The sequence below is a fragment of the Rana temporaria genome, chromosome 12 (assembly GCF_905171775.1).
Source record: "Rana temporaria chromosome 12, aRanTem1.1, whole genome shotgun sequence".
NCBI lineage: Eukaryota > Metazoa > Chordata > Amphibia > Anura > Ranidae > Rana > Rana temporaria.
In genome coordinates this window covers 145,076,610-145,104,476 of record NC_053500.1, presented here as the reverse complement: position 1 = coordinate 145,104,476, position 27,867 = coordinate 145,076,610, and the positions used below count along the sequence as shown (strand labels likewise).

General features: G+C 44.1%; 1 protein-coding gene across 2 annotated transcripts; it reads left to right on the top strand.

Annotated features, from left to right (window-relative positions):
- Window positions 1-2,111: 2,111 nt before the first annotated feature.
- PMP22 (peripheral myelin protein 22) lies at window positions 2,112-27,389 on the top strand. Of its 2 annotated transcripts, XM_040331094.1 has the most exons (5): window positions 2,112-2,219; window positions 4,947-5,046; window positions 14,150-14,246; window positions 18,484-18,624; window positions 26,891-27,389. In XM_040331094.1, the coding sequence occupies exons 2-5, from the start codon at window positions 4,969-4,971 to the stop codon at window positions 27,049-27,051; spliced, it is 477 nt and encodes a 158-aa protein (XP_040187028.1). In that variant the 5' UTR covers window positions 2,112-2,219; window positions 4,947-4,968; the 3' UTR covers window positions 27,052-27,389. The 2 variants fall into 2 exon arrangements, with proteins under 2 accessions (XP_040187028.1, XP_040187027.1); XM_040331093.1 differs by lacking the exon at window positions 2,112-2,219 and having other exon boundaries at window positions 4,849-5,046.
- The last annotated feature ends 478 nt before the right edge of the window (window positions 27,390-27,867 follow it).

The following is a 27,867-nucleotide window of genomic DNA, read 5'->3' as shown; positions in this document are numbered from 1 at the left end:
CCCCTTGAATAGACCAGCGGCAGCAATAACATATATTCATCAGTGGCGGTGCGGAGCCACCAGAGGGGGCGGAGCTCCAGCGCCCTCTATAGACGGACCGCCACTGCTGCGGAGAAGGATCCTTATTCTCTGTGTGAAAGCAGTGGTGTCTCTGCAGAGGTCTGACGTGTCCCTTGTTGTGTCTGAGCTCCCGAATCAGCAGGGAGTGTGAGCTTTTCTGAGACTTCTACCTCTGCTTCTAAATTAGAGTAGAAAAGCCTGTCACCTGCCAGCAATGCCGCAGCGAAGGACCCTGGCGCTCTCTCTGTGTGGAAGCAGTGGTGTCTCTGCAGAGGTCTGACGTGTCTGGGGAAGGGGGCTGTTCCAGAATCCAGCCGCATGGGGACCCCCCCCCTGTCCTGAAGACACGATGAGCACACCGAGCAACCACCTTTGTTATTAAACAAAGGCAAATATTTGCACTTTGGGAAGCGCTGTTTACTTTTCTTCTCTCCTTTCCTCCGGGATTTTAATAACCAAAAAAAGTTTCCTCTGCTTCCTGGGCTGAGACGGCGGCTCAGAGGTGACTGCGCATTTCTTGGCCGTGTTCACAAATGTCTGACACAGATCAGCCCCCTGCTGCAGTCTAATCACTGGGGGGTTAGGAGACTGAGGAAATGTTTCCTCCCCCCTGCAGCAGACTGATGACATCACTGTGTGACTTGGCTGGGGATCAAGGACTGCTTTTTAATAATAAAAGGTGGAGCTGCGCACAGGGCCACAGGGTTCTCCTGTAGGGGCCCGGGCACAGAGGGGGGCCAGGGCAGCAGGGGGAACCAGATGTGGGCAGGACAGGGAGGGGGGTCGGTGGGTAGGGGGGCAATTACAGGAACAATTGTCTGTATGGGGCCCCATACAGACAACCTGACACATTGGTACCGCCTGATATATATATATAGACACCCCTTCTAAACTACACCCAGCCCCCCCCTTCCACCTGCTATAGTACTATAACTCCCAGCATGCCCACACAGACAGATCAGGGACACCAACCCTCCCACTTGTTAAACTAAAAGTCCCAGAGTGCCCCTTTATCCCAGAGTCAGTAAAAAAGAATATCAGAGTGTCCCTTTATCCCAGAGTCAGTAAAAAAGAATATCAGAGTGTCCCTTTATCCCAGAGTCAGTAAATAAAGAATATCAGAGTGCCCCTTTACCCCAGAGTCAGTAAATAAAGAATATCAGAGTGCCCCTTTATCCCAGAGTCAGTAAAAAAGAATATCAGAGTGTCCCTTTATCCCAGAGTCAGTAAATAAAGAATATCAGAGTGCCCCTTTATCCCAGAGTCAGTAAATAAAGAATATCAGAGTGCCCCTTTATCCCAGAGTCAGTAAAAAAGAATATCAGAGTGTCCCTTTATCCCAGAGTCAGTAAATAAAGAATATCAGAGTGCCCCTTTATCCCAGAGTCAGTAAATAAAGAATATCAGAGTGCCCCTTTATCCCAGAGTCAGTAAATAAAGAATATCAGAGTGCCCCTTTATCCCAGAGTCAGTAAATAAAGAATATCAGAGTGCCCCTTTATCCCAGAGTCAGTAAATAAAGAATATCAGAGTGCCCCTTTATCCCAGAGTCAGTAACATAAGAATATCAGAGTGCCCCTTTACCCCAGAGTCAGTAACATAAGAATATCAGAGTGCCCCTTTATCCCAGAGTCAGTAAATAAAGAATATCAGAGTGCCCCTTTATCCCAGAGTCAGTAAATAAAGAATATCAGAGTGCCCCTTTATCCCAGAGTCAGTAAATAAAGAATATCAGAGTGCCCCTTTACCCCAGAGTCAGTAAATAAAGAATATCAGAGTGCCCCTTTACCCCAGAGTCAGGTGTCCCCCACCTGCTGTAGAACTACAAGACCCAGCAAGAGGCTGTCAGCCTAACCAGGCACAGCACAGCCACTGTCACATTCCTGAGTGACGTCACACACAGTGATTAACCCCCTCCTCCCCCCCCCCCCCCACTATCTTATTAATAGCAATAGAGAGTGATGTGAGCGCCCCACCCAGGCAGCAGCAGCGGGCGTCACAGGGCGTCATCATTCCTGCTGGAAGGAAAACTTATATGTGTGACTGCTGACAGCGCCTAACCTCAGATAACTCAGTGTGGGGCCAAGAAGACGCATCCCTGGATCTACTCCTATCACCATCACCATCACCAGGAGGACACTTACCTCTCCCAGCACACAGTAAGTACCCCTTCCATCTCCTCCACAAGTGCCATCCATTGTCATTGCAGCATGGGCTCCATTCTGCAAGTGATCAGTGCTGACTGTCCTTGTGCTACATTGTGTTACATTGTGTTACATTGTGTTACATTGTGTTACATTGTGTTATGTTGTGCTGCATTGTGTTACATTGTGCTACATTGTGCTACAGTGTGTTACATATTGTGTTACACTGTGCTACATTGTGCTACATTGTGTTACATTGTGTTACATTGTGCTACATTGTGTTACAGTGTGTTACATTGTGTCTTCTTTTAGAGCTTTTTATAATAATGTTGCTGTGTTTAGGCAGATTGTTATCTAGTTGCTGCTTTTATCTTCGTGTTTTTTATTTTATTATTTTATTTATTTCTTGTTGCTGGGTATTGTGGATGGTGGGGGGGGGGGGGAGGACACTGGGTGTGACTGGTCAGGCTGGACTGCAGATAACAGGAGAGACACCCAGCAGCCAATGATGTGCTTTCCCCAAATATCTGCCCCTCTATACAGATATATGGTCTCCAAATAAGATTTTAAATAATCATTTTAAAAGGGTTGAAAAATAATAAATTGTATTCATATTTTACTTCTACATTTATACATTTAAATTTAAAAAGTTAAACATTTATATATATGTATGTATGTATGTATGTATGTATGTATATTATTATTATTATTATATCTATATATATCTATATCTATATCTATATCTATATATATATATATATATATATATATATATATATATATATCCTGTATTATAGATATAGATATAGATATAGATATAGATATAGATATATATATATATATATATATATATATATATATATATATATATATATATATATATATATATGGATAAGGAATCATAATAATTTTTTTTTATACTTGGGAAAAAATTTCTTTTTATTACATAATTACATTAGCCAGGTAAAAACGAAGAAAAAGAAAATTGAATAAATAAATAGAAAACCTTTATCTACAGAACCCTATGTCCACAGTTGATCCAGAGGAAGGCAAAAAATAAATAAAAACAATCTAACGTATTATACAGAACCAATTAATAACGTATATTTCTTGTTATTTTTACACTTGAAAAAAAATAAGTTTCCAAGAGTAAAAAATATAATGAAATATAAGTTACTAAATGATTCTCTACAATAATATCTATGATTAAAAAAAAAAAATAACACTTTCCATATATATATATGGAAAGTGTTATTTTTTTTTAAATCACTTATATACAGAATTAATTAGTAGCTTATATAAGCTACTAATTAATTCTGTATATAAGTGATTTAAAAAAATAATAATCTCATTTTATAAGTATAAAAATACAAAGAAATATAAAGTGCTAATTGATTCTGTATAATATATATAAGTGATTAAGAAAAATTTAATTTTACAAGTGTTAAAATAAAATGAAATACAAATTTACAAATTGATTCTGTATAATAATATAAGTGATAAAAAAAATCTAATTTTATAAGTATTAAAATACAAAGAAATATAAAGCACTAATTGATTCTTTATAATGATATAAGTGATTAAAACAATTCAATTTTAAAAGCATAAAGATACAAAAAAAAATAAAAGTACCAATTGATTCTGTATAATAATATACATGATAAAAAAAAAAAAATTCATCATGTGCTTATAGTTTATACTTAAGTTATTGGTATGCTGGAAAAAAAGGAAAAATGCTTGATATCCAAGGGAGTCATTTTTGTATATTTTTATGGTTTGAATGCAGATTGTAACTTTTTGTGCATCCAGACTGACAACACGTATCTCTTTTATGTTGCAATGCTGTGGTGGTTATTTGTAGCTGATATATATATATAGTTAGTACAGCAGAGACCACCACCTTTTTTATGGCAGCCCCCCCCCTCCCCTTTAGCCATAGATTGAGATGGAATCTTGTGCTTGTAGATTTTGGGGGAGGTGTGAATAGAAGAAAAACACATGTGAAGCCTTTTAGTAGATGGTTACCCTCGAAATAAGCATGTTTCCACTCAAATTACCCCTGAAATTTCTGCACAGGACTGTTGCTAGGGATGCAAATCTTTTCAGGAACTCAGCCTGGGTTAAAAAAAATAAAAAATCTGATTCACATAACCTTATTAATCCCACATGTCAGTCATGCCAAAAAGTTGCAAAAACTTATAAAAAACAGATGTGGAGAAGTTGGAATTTTGGGTGTGTAAAGCTGGAGTGAGAAATAAAAAAAAAAAGACAACTCAAAATTTAACTCTTCGCTAGCCTCCTCCACTAGGACGCAGGAAGGGGTTAAATTGTAAGGTGGTTAAAACACATGAGAAAAGTTTTGATGAATAAACCACTTTCTGTCACATAAAACGCTACAAACTTAAAGCAAAACATTAAAAAGTTCAACTGCAGCTACTCCCAATTTGCCTGACTGATAGGGAGGGGGGCATAAGGGGGGGGGGGGAATTCCTCAGTGAATATAATAAATTAAACCCCCCTTTAAAAAAAAAAAAAAAAAAAAACATTAACTTGCGATACCCAGGCTCCCCCTACTGGCCAATGGCTGCATAGATGCAAAAAAATGACACACCCATTCTTCAAGCTTGTGTCCTGCCTCTCCCAAGCTGTGACTTCACTCACATCGCTGCTCATAGAGGCACAAGAAGGAGCCCAAAGAGAGGGATTTAAACCAAAGTTTCTTCTCTTTTTTTTTCCCCCTAGGAATCCAAATACTTGACTGAAAATGCTTCTCCTATTGCTTGGGATCATTATTCTGCATGTGGCAGCTCTGGTACTGCTTTTCGTGTCTACAATTGTCAGCGTAAGTACTTATAACTCTTTCTAAAAAAAAAAATGATAACTTTAAACATATGTGCCCCTGAGCAAGAGGCTGGGGACCTACCCTTCATAAACATACACGTTCCTTTGGCCTCTGGGTTTGTTTTGCATGCATCTTCCATCTATAAGTCTATTATAGAACTGTAAGATACGTTGATGACGTATTTATATATTTATTCATATTTTAGAGATTATTTTAAATGCATGAACAGGAAACAGCTTCATTCTGTCTCTCAAATATTGCATTAACATCCTAAATTATTATTTTTTTCTTTTTGTATCTTTTTTTTTTCTATTCTTCATAAAGTTGGTGGGATGTACATATGCTATATAATAACCTAAGTGAATAAAGTATTAATTGGCTATATGCGAGGCATGCATTCGCAAAACAATTAGGAAATATATTATTTATAACAAAGTCTGGAAAGAAAAATAAGCACTTGTTTTCAGTGCACAAAGAGACACAATAATATAGGAAGGTTGGTCTGGTCTGGGCGCAATATGTTTCCCAGATGTGTGGTTTAGGAGGGGACTGGTGTGTCTGATCTGCAGTGTGTAAGGTTGGAGGGCTCTGTGAAATATGATATCTGAAATGCACGGCGGGACGCAGCTGGAGGGAACTTTGCTAGCTACAAAAACAATGAACTCTATGAATGAGATGGAGGTTGTTTTTTTTTTTTTTTAATAATACAACCGCCTCCAGTACAAGTACAGTTTTAAAATGAGTGATGATTACAACTTTTTATAGTCTGCTTTTCAAAGACATACGTTTTTGAATTTAAAGTCTAAAATGTATCCAGATTTCGAAAAGCAGATTTTTTTTCAATAAGATCAAGATGTGTTTTTTGGGAGGTGCCTACTGCCTATGAATGAGATTTTTTTTTTTTTTTTTAATAATGTAACCTCCACTACAAGTACAGTTTTAAAATAAGTGATGATTACACTTTTTATAGTCTGCTTTTCAACTACTTCAATTTGGAACTGAAGTCTAAAATGTATCCAGATTTCGAAAGCAGATTTTTTTTCAATAAGATCAAGTTGTGTTTTTTTTGGGAGGTGCCCATGAATGAGATGGATTTTTTTTATTTTTTTTTAATAATGTAACTTCCACTACAAGTACAGTTTTAAAATAAGTGATGATTACAACTTTTTATAGTCTGCTTTTCAACGACATACATTTTTGAATTTAAAGTCTAAAATGTATCCAGATTTCGAAAGCAGATTTTTTTCAATAAGATCAAAATGTGTTTTTTGGGAGGTGCCTACTGCCTATGAATAAGGTGTTTTTTTTTTTTTAATAATGTAACTTCCACTACAAGTACAGTTTTAAAATAAGTTATGATTACACTTTTTTTATAGTCTGCTTTTCAACTACTTCAATTTGGAACTGAAGTCTAAAATGTATCCAGATTTCGAAAGCAGATTTTTTTTCAATAAGATCAAGATGTGTTTTTTGGGAGGTGCCCATGAATGAGATGGATTTTTTTTTTAATAATGTAACCTCCAATACAAGTACAGTTTTAAAATAAGTGTTGTTTACACTTTTTATAGTCTGCTTTTTCAACTACTTAAATTTGTAAAATGTATCCAGATTTTGAAACCAATAAGAGCTAGTTGTGTTGTTTTTTTTTTTGGAAGAAGGTGCTGCATGTAGCATATTCCTTTTAGCCTGATTTTTGCTGTCCAAGGGCTGTAATGCTGAATTTGGCATTAGGAGCCTAAAAAAAAACAAAAAAAAACCCCACCAAAATCTTAACTAGACTTTCCATTCCTCATGATGTGGAAATTTGGAAAAGCGTTTAGGAAAATTTCGCTGATGCATTTTCCAGGTTAAGAGTTTGTTACAACATAATGTCGTCGTTTTTTTAGTCCAGACTGAAGCCCGCCCAGGCCTATGTCTGTAGCAGTGGCACAGTTGGCTCCTGCCTAGAGGCAATAATTAAAAAAAATGCTCTTGGGAAATGTTAGACTTTGCCTTATGCATTTATCCTTAATGTTAGGTGTAAGGATTGGTCATGTGTAATAAATCAGGGCGTGTTTGCTTGCAGTTTGCTATGACACCATTGGCTTAGACCAGGAGTAGGCAACCTCGGCCCCCCAGCTGTTTTGTAACTACAAACCCCATTGTGCCTCTGCCTCTAGGAGTCATGCCTGTGATTGTCGGGGTCTCGCAATGTCTCATGGGATTTGTAGTTTCAAAACAGCTGGAGGGCCAAGGTTGCCTGCCCCTGGCTTAGACGGTAGCCCTGGATCCTCCTATAATATTGCAGCATTAAGAGATCGAAGTGGATTGATTGGGGGGCAAGATTCATTCTCCATCTGTACTCGTAAAAGGGCCAGGCATGCCCGGCTCTCCTTCTCTACCATGGAACGCTGGGAAGCCGGGGTATAGAAGGGTTAAGAGCCATTCAGATGGTGTTGACGGAGAATTTCCTTGCTGGGCTCTTTGGTATTTGAGGGATTACATACACCAACACCGTACTCATCAGCCGTAGTATAGTTGGCAGGGAATGTGCGCTCAGTTTATAAACAGCCCCGGGGTCTTACCTGGGTTTCGTGTACACTGGTTGCCAAGCGGATGGTGTTTATTTTGCTCGATTGGGAAAGGTTGGAGAAAATGAATCTTTCTTGTGTCTCACATTTGTTTCCAGAAAGATTTTCAATCCAGCCGGCTGTTTGCGGCTTTTGTTTTTCGCTCAGTATAAGGCAGCCATCTTATTTGCCTGACCCATGTCCGGTCTATCTGTTTAGCAGGAGTAAAGGCATCATCTTGCCGATTGGGGCACAGGGATGGGTCGGCTCCCGATACATCGATAAGCTGAAGTCTTTGTAATACTTGTTAGGATACTCATTGGGAGTGTTGGCCATCTGTTGGGTCTGTGATGCAAGTGATCCCAAACACGCCCACTGCAGGCTCCTTGCTGCCCCTTCTGTATAGAAAGCTTGTTGTGAAACCAGGGCTGTCTTAATGAATGGGCACACTTGGGCACTGCCCAGGGGCCCCAGGTGCATGGGGGGCCCCATGATCAGGAAAAGGTGGGGGGGCAGGTGCTGTATACTCTGACAGGAGTAGCTGCAATGCCACTCTTGTCAGAAGGAGAACTTGGCTGGCTTCTGTTCGAGAGAGGATTCAGCTTTCTCCTTCCTCCTGTAGGGGGCGGAAGAGAGCAGGCGCTGAGACTGAGAACTCACCTCAGTCTCAGCGCGTGAGAGAGGAAGAAGGAGCTGCCTTCATTGTAGGTGGGAACAGCATTTATGATCTGTGAGTACAAGGGGGGCACAACTCTGATGCATGGGGACACTGTGATGGGGGAACCTAATATATGGGGACACCTGATGTATATAGTGATAGGGAAACATGATGTAGGGGGGTACTGATGCAGACTCGTAGGGGCCCCAGCGAATTACTTTGACCAGGGGCCCATGATGCTATTAAGATGACACTGTGTGAAACCAGAACCAAGTAGATTGTTACAGTCACCAATCAGATTCAGACCCGCCTTGAATGTAATTGGTGAGACAGGAAGCAGAGAGAACAGGAAGGACACTCCCAGTAAGCCTATGAGGAGCTTTGTGAATTCTTCCTGAAGGGGGATTACAGAGCACTTAAGGAGGACCTTCATTCTCCAAATACTGTAGTTGCTGACTTCTAATAAAAGGACACTTACCTGGTCGGGGATCCGGCGCCGTCCTCACCCAGGCTGGTTCTTCACCAGGGTTTTGGGTCTCCGGTGCCGGCATGTTAACTATGGAAAGCCTGCTGTGGCTCCTTGTGGCTTCACAGCCAGCTACCCACTGTGCATGCGTGAGCCGTGCTGCACTTTGTGATTGGTCCCGCAGCCTTCTGGGACCTGTGATGTGTCCTAGAAGGCTGCGGGCAAAGAGGGAGTGGTTACCTGTCAAAACTAGGTACCTGTCCCCCCCAAAAAAATAATGATTCCAAAAATGATGGAGGAGAGGGGGAGGTGGCAGAAAAACGGATCTTCTCCATTTGCATGAAATTCACTTTAAGTGACATGAGCTGCTTAAAGTAAATCTAAAGCCCAAACGTTTCTAACTTTGGATAAAGAAAGAGGGGTTAGAACTGCTGTCAGGTTTTTTTTTGGGGGGGGGGGGGTGTTCCCTTTACTTTCTGCCCCATAGCCAGAACAGGAAGTGAGAGGAAATCCTTCCAAAGTGAGGGACTCCCTGTAACCAGTGCCCTGATTGGAAGATTTCCCCTCTATTCCTGGTGACATCCCTTTCACTTTCTGTAATAACAAAGCAAATAGGAAGAGCAAATCTCCCGAATTGAGACCCAGACAGCGATACAAACCGGACAGAGGTTCTAATCCCTCTCTGCTCTAAATCCCCAAAACTACACAAATCTTCTTTGCCAAGTCTACGGAGAAGCTGCAGTCCCGGCACAGGCGTGCGCACAGGGTGTGCCGAGTGTGCCTGGGCACACCCTAATCACTCTGTGTGCTGAAGACTCCCCTTGTTTAAACCCCTGGTATTTCACCCAAGACCCTTGACGGGGGTCCTGAAAATTTGTCCTGCTGACACTAATCTCTGCCCTACTGACACTGTCCACTGCCCTACTGACACCACCCTCTGCCCTACCGACACTGTCCTCTGCCCTACTGACACCGTCCTCTGCCCTACTGACACCGTCCTCTGCCCTACTGACACCGTCCTCTGCCCTACTGACACCGTCCTCTGCCCTACTGACACCGTCCTCTGCCCTACTGACACCGTCCTCTGCTCTGACACCGTCCTCTGCTCTGACACTGTCCTCTGCCCTACTGACACCGTCCTCTGCCCTACTGACACCGTCCTCTGCCCTACTGACACCGTCCACTGCCCTACTGACACCGTCCACTGCCCTACTGACACCGTCCACTGCCCTACTGACACCGTCCACTGCCCTACTGACACCGTCCACTGCCCTACTGACACCGTCCACTGCCCTACTGACACCGTCCACTGCCCTACTGACACCGTCCTCTGCCCTACTGACAACGTCCACTGCCCTACTGACACCGTCCTCTGCCCTACTGACACCGTCCACTGCCCTACTGACACCGTCCACTGCTCTACTGACACCGTCCTCTGCTCTACTGACACCGTCCACTGCCCTACTGACACTGTCCACTGCCCTACTGACACCGTCCACTGCCCTACTGACACCGTCCACTGCCCTACTGACACCGTCCACTGCCCTACTGACACCGTCCACTGCCCTACTGACACCGTCCACTGCCCTACTGACACCGTCCACTGCCCTACTGACACCGTCCACTGCCCTACTGACACCGTCCACTGCCCTACTGACACAGTCACTATATATATACACATGTGTGTGTTTGAGTTTTGAGGTGCCCACCCTAATGCAATAGGCTGCACACTCACATAGGAGGCCCAGCTACACTTTGAGGACAGCTGTAGGGTTTGCTGGACGTCAGGCGTAGCTGCTTGGTGTCCCTCGTTCCCGGTGATTGTTCTAATAATACAACACGCCGTTCTTGTGATGAAGCACAGTTGTCTTTAGTGTTGCACAACAAACAGGAGTGGATTTACTAAAGACAAATAGACTGTGCACTCTGCAATTGCAGTAACTCCCGAGCTTAGTCAATGAGGTAAAGCTTCACTTTGCAAGGAATATCCAATCACATGCAAGGAAAAAAAATAAAAAAGCACAGGGGGGGGGGGGGGGACATTACTAAAATTGGAGCACTCAAAATCTGGTGCAGCTCTGCATGGCAGCCAATCAGCCTCTAACTTCAGCTTCTTCAATGAAGACAATAAAACCTGGAAGCTGATTGGTTTCAGAAATGTTGCCCTCTCCAGGTTTAGTAAATCTCCCCCAAAGTCTGTTTGTCTTAAAAATCAACCCATTAGACTTTACAGTCACACACACGGTTTAAACAGACATTTGGTACGACTGGCACATTACGACGCGTTTCTGCCATATGAAGCCTGCAATACAAGTGAATGGCTGTACATGGGCGCACTCTTGTAAATGCCAATGCTGGGTTGCAACGCCCAAATGTGCATCTGGGGTCTTTTCCAAACGCAAGACCTCCGCGGTCTTCACCGTAGATCCATTGCTTGTGCCGAGTATCACCGAATTCCCGCCAACTCAGTCACTTCCATACTATAGGATCAATAACAAGCTAGTGCTGTATACAAAGTATCATCTAGTGCTGTATACAAAGTATCATCTAGTGCTGTATACAACGTGTCACCTAGTGCTGTATACAAAGTGTCACCTAGTGCTGTATACAAAGTGTCACCTAGTGCTGTATACAAAGTGTCACCTAGTGCTGTATACAAAGTATCATCTAGTGCTGTATACAAAGTATCATCTAGTGCTGTATACAAAGTATCATCTAGTGCTGTATACAAAGTATCATCTAGTGCTGTATACAAAGTATCATCTAGTGCTGTATACAACGTATCAGTTTGTAGCAACTGTGCTCCTCACACTGTCAGTACATTCACAACCCAATTAGGAGGGTCGCTCATTTTTTTGGGTTATGAACTGAAATTCCTCCAAATGGGTCTCACTGCAAGCAGAAATAGTGCAGATATTTATAGATGGAAGATATTTATAGATATTATATTTATATTTATAGATATTATATTTATAGATGGAAGATATTTATAGATATTATATTTATAGAAGATAAATATCTTCTATAAATATAAATATAATATCTACAAAAATATTCTATAAATATAATATCTATAAATGTCTTCTTTAAATATAAATATAATAAATATAATATCTACAACAATATTCTATAAATACAGATATAATATCTATAAATATCTTCTATAAATATGAATATAATATCTATACATATCTTCCATTATATTTATATTTATAGAAGATATTTATAGATATTATATTTATATTTATAGATATTATATCTGTTTTTATAGAATATTTTTGTAGATATCATATTTATATTTATTATATTTATATTTAAAGAAGATATTTATAGATATTATATTTATAGACGATAAATATCTTCTATAAATATAAATATAATAAATATAAATATAATATCTACAAAAATATTCTATAAATATAATCAGCCAGATTCGCGTAGAGCGGCGTATGTTTGAGCGGGCGTAGCGCATCTCATATGCGCTAGCCCGACGTAACATAGAGAGGCAAGAACAGTATTCACAAAGCACTTGCTCCCTAAGTTACGGCGGCGTAGCGTAAATGGGCCGGCGTAAGCCCGCGTAATTCAAAGTAGGCAGGTAGTGGGCGTGTTGTATTGAAATGAATCGTGACCCCATGTGAATGCATGGCCGAACGAACGGCGCATTCGCGCGCATGCTCAGAATCACGTCGCAAATGCTCCCTACGATACGACGTCTCAATGCGTACAACGTGAACCTCACTCACGCCCAGCCCCATTCACGTACGACTTACGTAAAGGACGTAAAATCCGACGGCACTTCCGAAAAAAAATCTCCGCCTGCTCTGAAACATTCAATAAATATCAGTTAGACTTAAAACCAGTTTACTGTATCAGATCAGGCAGTGATTGCAATTGGTTGCCAGAGGTTACAGCGTATCATTACCACTTACTGACTGGTTGCTAGAGGTTACAGCACACATTACGGCTCACTGATTAGTTGCTAGAGGTTACAGCACATGGTTTCTTCTTGTTCATTGGTTGCTAGAGGTTACTGTACAATAACACTGCTCACTGATTGGTTGCTAGAGGTTACTGTACAATAATACTGTTCACTGATTGGTTGCTAGAGGTTACAGCACATCATCTTTTCACTGCAGAGGGGCATGATATATATATATCTCAATGCCACCTTTATTTACATATGAATGCTCCCCATATTTACATATGAATGATGGTTATTTACATGTAAACACAGGGTCTGCAGGTGAGTCATCTTCACACAACAATAGGGCAGAGCTGGGCAGCACTTCACACCGAGATATCAGGACACAGCACAGGGAATTTAAACTGGGATGGTTGGCAAGTATGAGGCAGCTGCTTTGGGCCCCACAACAATGACAAGGCCCAGGGCAGCTTCCCCTTTTGCCCTGCCTTGAAGACGGCCCTGTATATATGACCCCGGCACATTGATCTCCCTGCCAGCACAGTGAAAGAGAAGAGCATAAACACTTATTTTATGGCAGAGCCGGTAAGACGGAGATCTTTCCCATGTTCCTGCTCCTAATACAGAGCGATAACACTAATGCGCATGGGGTGATTAGGGTGTGCCTGGGCACACCCGGCACACCCTGTGCACATGCCTATGAGCCCCATGTAATAATAAGAGCTGAAGGGGGGGGGGTCTGAACCTTCCCTGCTCTATCCCAAAACTAAAGAGAAAGACGTTTTGTCGATATACCCGCCGGGGTCTCAAACTGGCGGCCCTCCAGCTGTTGCAAAACTACCCATGAGGCATTGCAAGGCTGACAGTTACAAGCATGACTCCCACAGGCAGAGGCATGATGGGACTTGTAGTTTTGCAACAGCTGGAGGGCCACCCGTTTGAGACCCCTTGCTTTAAGGCATTCTGAAAAGGGCAAAGGGCAGAGGGCAGAGGGCGTTGGGTTCATCTCTGCAGGCTCCTCTTTCTACAGCTGAAGCAACTCCACATTGCATGCTATTAGAACAGGTGGGGGGAAGTGCTTAGGCAGCCCTTGGCGCTCACACAGAGGTCAGTGGGCACATTTCTGAGGGAGGCCATTGAGGCCTCAGAAAATGGGACTTCATAGGGGACACAAAAAAGGAGGGATTGGCAGCACAGAAAAACAAAAGAAAGAGACGTCACAGGTAGACCGGAGTCATCATAACGGCTTGAAAGGACTGGTGGGCGTGGGGCGTGGGTGTAAGCAACGGGCGATGATGACTGCAGATTTATAGCGCCACCTCCTGGCCTTTAGAAGAAATGTCATTGGGGTAAATAAAGCTCCTCAGAGCCCTTATTGATGGACTTGTGTGTTTGCGGTAAAACAAGTTGACATGGTTGAAGTCAGTCGAGAAGTGATCGGCAACATTAAAGGGCCCTACCTCTCCCTCTTCATACTAACGCTTTGGACTTTGTTCTTTCTCCAGAGCTGGCTGGTCGGCACCAACTACTCGGCGGACTTGTGGCAGAACTGCACCGGGGGCGCCGGCAACACATGGAACTGCCTCAACGCGTCCAGCAGCGGTAAGTCCTCCTGAGCGCAGCTCCGCGAAGGTCGTATCTAAGGCATGCGTGGGATTTTTTTTTTCTTGGTGGTTTCGGGATTATTTCTGAAAAATGCAAAAATAAAGTCTAGAAGCTCAAAAAAAAAAGGGACCACCCGTGTTCTAGAGCAGTGTTTCCCAACTCCAGTCCTCAAGGCACACCAACAGGTCATGTTTTCAGGATTTCCCTCAGATGAAACGGCTGTGGTGATTACTAAGGCAGGGAAACTGATCAAATCACCTGTGCAAAATAATGGAAAGCCTGAAAACATGACCTGTTGGTGCGCCTTGAGGACTGGAGTTGGGAAACACTGCTCTAGAGAACGGAAGATCTAAAACATATGGGAAATGAGGAACTAAGCTTGGAAATAAATGATGCCTTCATTGTGACCCGATCTCAGAGACTCATCAAGCAGCATCTCTGCCATTTATCGGGACAAAGAAAAAACGAAATACACTATTTTAGTTGAGTTTCGGGTCTTTCATTTACATCTGCAGCAGGGGTGTCCAAACTTTTTAAACAAAGGTCCAGTTTACTGTCCTTCAGACTTTAGAGGGGCTGGACTGTGGCCGTCGGGAGTAGAAAATGTCCCAGGATCAGTCGGAGTATACAATGCCCCATCGTTGGTGTCATTAGGAAGGAATTGTGCCCTATCATTGGTAGTAATAGTGCCCCATCATTGGTGTCATTGGACCCCATAGTTGGTGTCATTGGTAGGAATTGTGCCCTATCATTGGTAGTAATATTGCCCCATCATTGGTGTCATTGGGAGGAATTGTGCACCATCGTTGCTGTCATTGGAAGGTATTTTGCTCCATCATTGGTGTCATTGGGCCCCATAGTTGGTGTCATTATTATTATTATACAGTATTTATATAGCGCCAACAGTTTGCGCAGCGCTTTACATCAGGACCATTGGTAGGAATTGTGCCCTATCATTGGTAGTAATAGTGCCCCATCATTGGTGTCATTGGGAGGAATTGTGCACCATAGTTGCTGTCATTGGAAGGTATTTTGCTCCATCATTGGTGTCATTGGGCCCCATAGTTGGTGTCATTATTATTATTATACAGTATTTATATAGCGCCAACAGTTTGCGCAGCGCTTTACATCAGGACCATTGGTAGGAATTGTGCCCTATCATTGGTAGTAATAGTGCCCCATCATTGGTGTCATTGGGAGGAATTGTGCACCATAGTTGGTGCCAGTGGGAGGGATTTTGCCCCATTTTGGTGTCTTTGGAAGAACTGAGCCCCATCATTGATGTCATTGGTAGAAATTAGGCCCCATCATTGGTGTTATTGAACCCTGTGGTTGATGTCATTGGGAGGATAATTGCCCCATCATTGGTGTCATTAGTAGGAATTGTGCACCATTGTTGGTTTCATTGGTAGGAATAGTGCCCCATTGTCGGTGCCATTAAAAGGAATTTTGCCCCATTGTTGGTTTTATCAGGAGGAATTGTGCCCCGTCATTGGTGTTATTGAACCCCGTTGTCAGTGTCATCGGGAGGTATAGCGCCCCATCATTGGTGTGATTGATAGGAATTGTGCCTCATCATTTAGTGTCATTTGGCCCCATTGTTGTTGTCATTGGGAGGAACTGTGCCCCAGGGCTGTCTTAATGAGAGGGCACACCCAGGCACTGCCCAGGGGCCCCAGCTGCATGGGGGGCCCCTGCACTTTCCCCAAAGCAGCTTGTCCTTGAGCCCACGCTGCCCCAAAATTTGGGGCCCCATGATGGTACTGAGAGTGATAGATACACAGGGGGGGCAGTCTCCCTCCTACCTACATGATGTCTGTTTACCTGCACTGTCATCATTGTAGGGGCCCCAGAGCATTACTTTTCCCAGGGGCCCGTGATGCTATTAAGACGGCCCTGCTGTGCCCCAATATTGATGTAATTAAGAGAAAATGTGCCCCCCCCCTCCCACCCCTCATCCTTTAAGACAGAAAGACTGGATTTGATAGAGAACCTATTGACAACAATAATAGTAACACCTACGTCATAAAATCTGAATGTATCTGGCTGCTGCCAATAAAGGCCGTGGCCCCTGAAAAACATTGGGCGCCAGACTGCGCTATTCGCAAAACCTGCAATATGTGACCCGCTCTGGAAGTTATTTCTGCCTCCTGCCCTTTTGGGCTCTCAAATAGTTTGGCTATAACCCAGATAAAAATAGAGTTATAGTGGGGCTTCTATTGGCCCTTCTTCTCCAGTTTCAAGGGAGCCCCATGGAGCGTAAGGTTGTGGTGGGGAGCCTTAGCTTTGGGCTCCCTCTTGTGGCTGTTTTTTATAACTGCAGCTGACAAAGTCTCACTTGGTCCCAGAGCGTTTAATTGGGCGGAAAATTACTTCTGAGTCATTTGGCCGATCCTCGGGACCGATTGCAGGCGTGGAATTCTACATCCTGTGCAGACACTTTGGGGTTTATTCAGGGCGGTCCCAAAAGTGACAGTTCAGTAACCCCTATCAGCCAATCGGATGTCAGCGTATCCGGGACAGGTCGGCGAGACCTTCTTCCCACATTGACCTTGGCTGTGTGAATGCAGAGGAGAAAGTTACATTGTTATTCATGAAACATCCATTGCTTACAATGTATCAAGAGGACAGATTTTAGGATTTAATTGTGTGTTCTCATGAATATGAAGGGTCTCGTGATGTCACTGGTCTCTAGTGATTGGATAGACTGTGTTCTCATGAATATGAAGGGTCTCAGTGATGTCACTGGTCTCTAGTGATTGGATAGGCTGTGTTCTCATGAATATGAAGCGTCTCGGTGATGTCACTGGTCTCTAGTGATTGGATAGGCTGTGTTCTCATGAATATGAAGGGTCTTGTGATGTCACTGGTCTCTAGTGATCGGATAGGCTGTGTTCTCATGAATATGAAGGGTCTTGTGATGTCACTGGTCTCTAGTGATTGGATAGGCTGTGTTCTCATGAATATGAAGGGTCTCAGTGATGTCACTGGTCTCTAGTGATTGGATAGACTGTGTTCTCATGAATATGAAGGGTCTCAGTGATGTCACTGGTCTCTAGTGATTGGATAGGCTGTGTTCTCATGAATATGAAGGGTCTCGTGATGTCACTGGTCTCTAGTGATTGGATAGGCTGTGTTCTCAGGAATATGAAGGGTCTCGGTGATGTCACTGATCTCTAGTGATTGGATAGGCTGTGTTCTCATGAATATGAAGGGTCTCGGTGATGTCACTGGTCTCTAGTGATTGGATAGGCTGTGTTCTCATGAATATGAAGAGTCTCGGTGATGTCACTGGTCTCTAGTGATTGGATAGGCTGTGTTCTCATGAATATGAAGGGTCTCTGTGATGTCACTGGTCTCTAGTGATTGGATAGGCTGTGTTCTCATGAATATGAAGGGTCTCGGTGATGTCACTGGTCTCTAGTGATTGGATAGGCTGTGTTCTCATGAATATGAAGGGTCTCGGTGATGTCACTGGTCTCTAGTGATTGGATAGGCTGTGTTCTCATGAATATGAAGAGTCTCGGTGATGTCACTGGTCTCTAGTGATTGGATAGACTGTGTTCTCATGAATATGAAGGGTCTCAGTGATGTCACTGGTCTCTAGTGATTGGATAGCTGTGTTCTCATGAATATGAAGGGTCTCGGTGATGTCACTGGTCTCTAGTGATTGGATAGGCTGTGTTCTCATGAATATGAAGGGTCTCGGTGATGTCACTGGTCTCTAGTGATTGGATAGACTGTGTTCTCATGAATATGAAGGGTCTCAGTGATGTCACTGGTCTCTAGTGATTGGATAGGCTGTGTTCTCATGAATATGAAGGGTCTAGGTGATGTCACTGGTCTCTAGTGATTGGATAGGCTGTGTTCTCATGAATATGAAGGGTCTCTGTGATGTCACTGGTCTCTAGTGAATGAATTGGTATATTCGGCGTTTCGATGATGTCACTGATCTTGAGTTGATAAATGGGCTGAGTTCCCAGATGTTCTATCCATTGTAAAACGATTAGATGAATGTTCTTAATCTCTGCCAAGCCCCCTCCGAATGTCTTATTGCTTTGAATCAATGAACATTCAGAATGATGCATCCTCCGATGTAGACCGCGGTCCCGGCTCTCACACCCAGCGTGATCTATAAATCTTTGCACCGGCCAGTTAAGTGCTTCCTGCTCTGAGATTATCAATAATTTATGATCACAGTTTTGATTTGATTTTTTTTTAATTTCATTGACAGAATGGCTCCAGTCCGTCCAGGCCATGATGATATTGTCGATCATCTTCAGTGTCCTGTCCTTGTTTCTCTTCTTCTGCCAGCTGTTCACGCTTACAAAGGGTGGACGCTTCTACATAACTGGAATCTTCCAGCTTCTTGCAGGTAAGACACCCACAAGAGACGCCATGATGTTTTAAGGCAGAACCCCAAATCACTCGCACCGTTTTTTTAGTTTTGAATGGAGCATGGAAGGGTTAGACCCTCTCCCAGGTCCTTATTTCTCCCTGTAGTAGAGATTCCCCTGTGAACCAGGTGATTACACAGTATGTGAGGGTAGACAGGGCTGATCCTAGGCAGGTGCATGGGGTGCAGTGCACCCAGGTGCCACAGAGGTGGGGGCACTGAAGCGCCAAAGTGCTCCCCTGCATCCTCCTCTCCTTGTCCGTGTTCAGAGGCTGCTCTCTCCTCCAGTCACCGCCGTTGCCACTGTGTTTCCATAGAAACATTTGTAAAGGGGAGGTGTTGGTAAGATGACCACGCCCATGTGGGGGGCACCAGAAATATTTCTGCACCCAGGCATCTGTGACCCTAGGATCGGCCCTGAGGGTAGACCCCCCAAAGTGGGGACACAGACTGAAGCAAAAACCCAAAAGAGGTTCTAACCCTAACCAGAGGGGGCTCCAGACCTTGTGAGGTCTTAAGGATTAACTTAGACCTGAGGCCCCACTCACACCCCTTAGTGCTGGTTTCAGTGTCCACTCTCTCAGGTGTCAGGGCACTTTTTCTCAGTGCGCTCTGCCTTGGCCCTGGAGTCAGTGTCCTCTGGGCTGAGCGGTGCTGCATGGCGAAGGAGAGAGCGACCCGGCAGGGAATGTAATACAGAGCAGCCAGTGCAGTAGAGGCGGGAGCTCTGCTGCTCACTCCGTCCTCCAGCCACCCAGGCGCTGCTATTCCTACCCATCTCAAGCTCTTTAATTAGGCAAATAAGATGGTTGCGAGGCCCCTGAGAGTGCAAAGCCTTAGGCGACCGCCTCTGACCCTAACCCCACTTTTCCTAAAACGTGCAAAAAAAAATTAGAGTTCCATAAAAGTAGCTGTCTTATAATCAGGGCTGATGTGTATGCATCAAGAGAGGCAGCAGAGAGCAAATGCATTAATAAAAAAAAATTGCAAAGCAATTTTCCCAGTGAAAGTCCATGCACATTCATTCAAAAACAAATGTTATGCTCTTTCCCTGAGCTGGTCGAATGTTTTTATTGATTTAAAATAGAAAAATACCACATTTGGCCACTAGACGGCTCCACATGTCATAGGAAATCCCTATCATACTTAGTGCCATCTAGGGGCCAAATGCAGTATTTCTTATGTTATATTCAATGATAGACGTTCGACCAGCACAGGTTATAGCCTATTAACCACTTAAGACCTGGCCAGTTTTTGCGATTCGGCACTGCGTCGCTTTAACTGACAATTGCACGGTCGTGCGACGTGGCTACCAAACAAAATTGGCGTCCTTATTTTCCCACAAATAGAGATTTCTTTTGGTGGTATTTGATCACCTCTGCGTTTTTTTTTTTTTTTGCGCTATAAACAAAAATAGAGCGACAATTTTGAAAAAAATGCAATATTTTTTACTTTTTGCTATAATAATTATCCCCCAAAAAACATATATAAAACATTTTTTCTTTTCCTCAGTTTAGGCAGATACGTATTCTTCTACCTATTTCTGGTTAAAAAAATCGCAATAAGCGTTTATCGGTTGGTTTGCGCAAAATGTATAGTGTTTACAAAATAAGGGATAGTTTTATTGCATTTTTATTAATTAATAATTTTTTACTACTAATGGCGGCGATCAGCAATTTTTTTCGTGACTGCGACATTATGGAGGACACTTCGGACACTTTTGACACATTTTTGGGACCATTGTCATTTTCACAGCAAAAAATGCTATAAAAATGCGCCGATTACTGTGAAAATGACAATAGCAGTTTGGGAGTTAACCACTAGGGGGCGCTGAAGGGGTTAAGTGTGACCTCATCTGTGTTTCTAACTGTAGGGGGGTGTGGCTGTAGGTGTGACGTCATCGATCGCGTTTCCCTATAAAAGGGAACACGCGATCGATGACGCCGCCACAGTGAGGAACGGGGAAGCTGTGTTTACACACAGCTCTCCCCGTTTTTCAGCTCCGGGGACCGATCGCGGGACTCCATCGGCCATCGGGTCCGCGGGTCCCGCGGTCACGGAGCTTCGGACCGGGTCGCGGGTTCGCGTCGCAGGTGCGCGTCACAGGCACGTGCCCACAAACCACGGCTGGGCACTTAAAGAGGACGTACCTGTACGTGCTTGTGCCCAGCCGTGCCATTCTGCCAACGTATATGTGCAGGAGGCGGTCCCTAAGCGGTTAAGCATTCGTTCTTTGAGGGTTTTTTGCCCAATTCGCACAGAATGAATGTACATTCACTTTCACTGGTCAAATCTCTTCTTTTTTTTTTTTTTTTTACAAACACACCACAATGTGTTCCAAATATGTCTATATGAGAACATTTTCTGAACCACACCATGAGGGCCCCCCCGGCGTCCGGCTGAAATGGAGAAGCTGAGCGAAAGTTTGCAGAGTCTGCTCTGGTAGGGTGGAGATTAATGCCCCATTCAGTGCCCCATTCAGAGCGGCTGAGCCGAGGATTAGCAGTTCTGTGTGCTGCGGCATAGCTGCCCGCTGACTCATCCTGAGTTATTAATTGGACAACTGTTCCCCCCGGAACGGCCGCTCCTGGATTGTCACTCGTATTCTGACAGCTCCGACCACAGTGTAACGTTCCATCGCCTCTCCATTGTAAAATAAACCTCGTAGGGAAGGCGTTGGTCGTATTTATTTAGTAGCTGTTCACTCCGTGTTCTCATTGTAACCTTCTTTGTTACTACAAATGTTCTCCGGGAATAACCTTTAAAGGTGAACTCCGGGCAATCCGCTCAATACAACAAATATGGCCCAGATTCACGTAGACGCGCCTATCTATAAGCGGGCGTAGCGTATCTCAGATACACTACGCCGCCGTAACTTAGTGAGGCAGGTCCCGTATTCTCAAAGAACTTGCGCCCAAAGTTACGGCGGCGTAGTGTAACTGTGCCGGCGTAAGCCCGCGTAATTCAAAGTAGGCTGGTGTGGGCGTGTTTTATGCTAATGATTCGTGACCCGACGTGATTGACGTTTTTTAAGGAACGGCGCATGCGCCGCCCGTGAACGTATCCCAGTGCGCATGCTCAAAATTTCGCCGCAAATAGTCAATGCTTTCGACGTGAACCTAACTTACGTCCAGCCCCATTCACGGACGACTTACGCAAACGACGTCAAATACGACGCTGTTCGTACGTTTCCGACGTCCATACCTAACATGACTTACCCCTGCTTTATGAGGGGTCACTTTACGCCGGCGTATGTCTTGCGTAAATAACGTATCTTGCTACGCCGGGCGTACGTACGTTCGTGAATCGGCGTATCTAGCAAATTTGCATATTCGACGCGGAAATCTATGGAAGCGCCACCTAGCGGCCAGCGTAAATATGCAACTAAGATACGACGGCGTAAGACTTACGCCGCTCGTATCTTAGCCAAATTTATGCGGAACTGATTCTAAGAATCAGGCGCATAGATACGACGGCTCTCATTCGGACTTACGACGGCGTACATGGCGAAACGCCGTCGTAAGTCCTTTGAGAATCTGAGCCATATGACTTTTCTTTACTGCAGATAAGCAATAAAGATGGGTCACCTCTCCGCCTCCCCAGCCTGTGATAGGATAGTAAAGGAGCAGCAGCAGACGAATGAGCTCATCTCTCTTCTCCTGTCAGCATGTTCAGGGTCAGCACATGTGCAAGCAGCACACCTGATTGGCTCTGAATGCGGTCCTAATCCCAATTAAAGACCCTCCCTTTTTTTATTAATATGTTCTGTTCCCCAGGGGACAAAGTGTCGTCCTACATGCTGTGAAAGGCTAGCTAAGTGGACATAATGGACACCCCCTCCTCCCATGGCCACCACCGGCAACTCCACTAGCAAGGAGATGGCTTTACTGACAGTTGGTGCTTCTCCTTGGCTTCCATGGCCACCCAACAGCCCAGCTAGCAAGGAGATGTCTGTGTTGATAGTTGGTGTTTCCACAATGCAGCTAGCAAAGAGATGGCCATGTTACCAGGTGGTGCTTCTCCCTGGCTTCCTTGGCCATCCGACAACGCAGCTAGCAAGGTGATGTCTGTGTTGACAGTTGGTGCTTCTCCCTGACTCCAAGCACTTTCCCAAGACATGAAATGGCCAGAGTAATGCAGAGGGGGGGCGTGTCAGCCTTCCATCTTCACCCCACTGCATTCAGCTTGCCAGTGCTTGTCTGATGAAAGTGCTTAGACCTGGAGTGGCAGCTATCAATGCAGCTGTCTCCGTGCTTGCTGCATTGTCAGATGGCTGTAAGCAGAATGGGGGATGGGGGAGTATGGTGGCCATAAAAGAGCCAGTTGTATCTGGGGAGCACTATTTACAGAGTGCAGGGTTCAGGATTATACTATATATTGCAGAGTTCAGGAATGTGGTATGTACAGAGTGCAGGGTTCAGAGGTGCGCTATGTACAGAGTGCAGTCCCAGTGTGCCCTATGCACAGATTGCAGAGTTCAGAGGTGCGCTATGTACAGAAAGCAGGATTTAGGGGTTGCTACATGCAGAGTGCAGGGTTCAGGGGTTGCTATGTACAGAGTGCAGGGTTCAGGGGTTGCTATGTACAGAGTGCAGGGTTCAGGGGTTGCTATGTACAGAGTGCAGTGTTCAGGGGTTGCTATGTACAGAGTGCGGGGTTCAGGTGTTGTTACGTACAGAGTGCAGGGTTTAGGGGTGCGCTAAGTACGTAGTGCAGAGTTGAGGAGTGTGTTATGTACAGAGTGTGGGGTTCAGGATTACACTACGTAGTGCAGAGTTTTGGAGTATGTAATGTACAAAGTGCAGAGTTCAGTAGTATGTTACGTGCAGAGTTTAGGATTACACTACATAGTTCAGGAGAGTTCAGGAGTGTGTTATGTACAGAGGGCAGAGTTCAGAGGTCCGCTGTGTACAGTGTGCAGTTCCAGTGTGCCCTATGCACAGATTGCAGAGTTCAGGGGTGCGCTATGTGCAGAGAGCAGGGTTCAGGGGTTGCTATGTACAAAGTGCAGGGTTTAGGTCTCCCTGACAAGCTGAGACTGGCGGGACCCAACAAAAAACCATTGTGAAGTCAGACTGCTGGAAGACACGCTGATTGAAATGCCACACTTGGATGGAATTGCTGATCGTGTCTCCACAGTCTTGGCACGGCCTTCAGAGATTGCTGTAAAGTAGGAGGTCACACGGCCTTCCTTGTCTTTAAATGTCGTTGTACCGAGAGTGGGAGGCTCCGCCCGGTGGAGACAATCGGCACATTTGGAGAATGCCCTCCGATGCATTTTCTTGAACAAAGTACACAGTGTGCCCGGCGGGCACAGTAGGTGTCTTGTGGACTTCTCTGTACACAATGATAGAGGAATGACCAGAGGGGCAAAATCCATTCAATGGGACAATGGCGGTCATGGAAATCCGGGGCGAGGAACCTAAAGGTCTTCCAACATTCAAATCCCACACAGTTCAGAATTCGGAAATATATATCGACCCGACTTTCTCCATTGGTGATCAGTGAGAAGAATGTCCCTTACATTGGTGATCAGTGGGAAGAATGTCCCTTACATTGGTGATCAGTGAGAAGAATGCTCCTTACATTGGTGATCAGTGGGAAGAATGTTCCTTACATTGGTGATCAGTGAGAAGAATGTTCCTTACATTGGTGATCAGTGAGAAGAATGTTCCTTACATTGGTGATCAGTGGGAAGAATGTCCCTTACATTGGTGATCAGTGGGAAGAATGTCCCTTACATTGGTGATCAGTGGGAAGAATGTCCCTTACATTGGTGATCAGTGAGAAGAATGTTCCTTACATTGGTGATCAGTGAGAAGAATGTTCCTTACATTGGTGATCAGTGGGAAGAATGTCCCTTACATTGGTGATCAGTGGGAAGAATGTCCCTTACATTGGTGATCAGTGAGAAGAATGTCCTTACATTGGTGATCAGTGAGAAGAATGTCCCTTACATTGGTGATCAGTGAGAAGAATGTTCCTTACATTGGTGATCAGTGAGAAGAATGTCCCTTACATTGGTGATCAGTGAGAAGAATGTCCCTTACATTGGTGATCAGTGGGAAGAATGTCCCTTACATTGGGGGTCAGTGAGAAGAATGTCCCTTACATTGGTGATCAGTGGGAAGAATGTCCCTTACATTGGTGATCAGTGAGAAGAATGTTCCTTACATTGGTGATCAGTGGGATGAATGTTCCTTACATTGGTGATCAGTGGGAAGAATGTCCCTTACATTGGTGATCAGTGGGAAGAATGTCCCTTACATTGGTGATCAGTGAGAAGAATGTCCCTTACATTGGTGATCAGTGAGAAGAATGTCCCTTACATTGGTGATCAGTGGGAAGAATGTCCCTTACATTGGTGATCAGTGAGAAGAATGTCCCTTACATTGGTGATCAGTGGGAAGAATGTCCCTTACATTGGTGATCAGTGGGAAGAATGTCCCTTACATTGGTGATCAGTGGGAAGAATGTCTCTTACATTGGTGATCAGTGAGAAGAATGTCCCTTACATTGGTGATCAGTGGGAAGAATGTCCCTTACATTGGGGGTCAGTGAGAAGAATGTCCCTTACATTGGTGATCAGTGAGAAGAATGTCCCTTACATTGGTGATCAGTGGGAAGAATGTTCCTTACATTGGTGATCAGTGGGAAGAATGTCCCTTACATTGGTGATCAGTGGGAAGAATGTCCCTTACATTGGTGATCAGTGAGAAGAATGTCCTTACATTGGTGATCAGTGAGAAGAATGTCCCTTACATTGGTGATCAGTGAGAAGAATGTTCCTTACATTGGTGATCAGTGAGAAGAATGTCCCTTACATTGGTGATCAGTGAGAAGAATGTCCCTTACATTGGTGATCAGTGGGAAGAATGTCCCTTACATTGGTGATCAGTGAGAAGAATGTCCCTTACATTGGTGATCAGTGGGAAGAATGTCCCTTACATTGGTGATCAGTGGGAAGAATGTCCCTTACATTGGTGATCAGTGAGAAGAATGTCCCTTACATTGGTGATCAGTGAGAAGAATGTCCCTTACATTGGTGATCAGTGGGAAGAATGTCCCTTACATTGGTGATCAGTGAGAAGAATGTCCCTTACATTGGTGATCAGTGAGAAGAATGTCCCTTACATTGGTGATCAGTGAGAAGAATGTCCCTTACATTGGTGGTCAGTGGGAAGAATGTCCCTTACATTGGTGATCAGTGGGAAGAATGTCCCTTACATTGGTGATCAGTGAGAAGAATGTCCCTTACATTGGTGATCAGTGGGAAGAATGTCCCTTACATTGGTGATCAGTGGGAAGAATGTTCCTTACATTGGTGATCAGTGAGAAGAATGTCCCTTACATTGGTGATCAGTGGGAAGAATGTTCCTTACATTGGTGATCAGTGAGAAGAATGTTCCTTACATTGGTGATCAGTGGGAAGAATGTTCCTTACATTGGTGATCAGTGAGAAGAATGTTCCTTACATTGGTGATCAGTGGGAAGAATGTCCCTTACATTGGTGATCAGTGAGAAGAATGTCCCTTACATTGGTGATCAGTGAGAAGAATGTCCCTTACATTGGTGATCAGTGAGAAGAATGTCCCTTACATTGGTGATCAGTGGGAAGAATGTCCCTTACATTGGTGATCAGTGAGAAGAATGTCCCTTACATTGGTGATCAGTGGGAAGAATGTCCCTTACATTGGTGATCAGTGAGAAGAATGTTCCTTACATTGGTGATCAGTGAGAAGAATGTCCCTTACATTGGTGATCAGTGAGAAGAATGTTCCTTACATTGGTGATCAGTGAGAAGAATGTTCCTTACATTGGTGATCAGTGAGAAGAATGTCCCTTACATTGGTGATCAGTGAGAAGAATGTCCCTTACATTGGTGATCAGTGGGAAGAATGTTCCTTACATTGGTGATCAGTGAGAAGAATGTTCCTTACATTGGTGATCAGTGGGAAGAATGTCCCTTACATTGGTGATCAGTGGGAAGAATGTCCCTTACATTGGTGATCAGTGAGAAGAATGTCCCTTACATTCCCTTATTTAGTCGAAAAACGAATTTGGAGCGAAACTAATTGCACACGTCTAAAAATGATTCATTATGCTGCGCTTAGATCTCGCCCCCTGGTGTTCCTTTATGTTATTACAGATGTTTTTTTTTTCATTTTTTCATTTACTGAAGAAAAATCTTCGCTTTGAATTTATCTCCCCCTAACAAATCTCCGTCTCTCTCTGTTTTTTTTAGCGCTGTGCATAGTCGCCGGAGCCTCCATCTTCACCGTGCGGCACACGGATTGGCATAAGGACTCGGCCAGCTTCGGATTCGCCTACATCCTGGCATGGGTGGCCTTCCCGCTGGCCGCCATCAGCGGCATCATCTACGTCATCCTGAGGAAACGCGAATAGGCCGCCCGGCCAAAAGCCGGGATAAAAGAAGAACGAAAGAGAGAGATAGAGAGAGAAAAAAAAGAAAAAAAGAAAAAACGCTGAATACAAAGTCTAAAGGGGATCCTAAAAGTATCGAATGAAATAAAAATAAATAAAAAAATCCAAAACATTTCAACCTCCCCTCACCTAAAATGAGAGAGGACGGTGGGGGAGGTTCCTTTGTTCATTGAAGATGTAAATAGTATCTGTGGTTTAAAAACCTATTTATAACACTTTTTACATATATGTACATAGTATCGTTTGCTTATTTTGACCTCCTAGCTTCCGTAAGCTAAAAAAACAAAATGTAAAAAAAATAGTATTAAAGTCCGCTACAAAAATAAAAAATAAATTTGTATGCGGACAACACTCCCCCCAAAAAAATGTTTTACCAAAATTTGCGTACCGTACCAAAGCAGACTTAATTGTGTCCTTATCCCCGTTGCTCGTACATACGGAGATGATTTCAGCTACCTGGGTTGCCAACGCAGGTTAAAAAAAAAAAAGAGCGCCGCCGCCGCCACCGCTTGAATTTAGAGAGAGGCTCGTGGGCGCGGTGGCCCGTTTTCGCGGAAAAAAAAAAAGGCTGAGACTTCCGGAGCAGTTGAGTGCCCTCCAGGCCCATTATAAGAGAGAGAGAGAGGAAAAGGGGCCTGTCTGGGACTCATACAAGGTGGGGAGGGGAGGGGAGGGTAGAGCAATGGCATGCCCAAGCAGGATGGGCAATGAGGCTGACGCAGAGGGAGGGTCAACATTCAAAAATGGCAAAAAAAATGTTTTTTTTTGCTGTTGTTG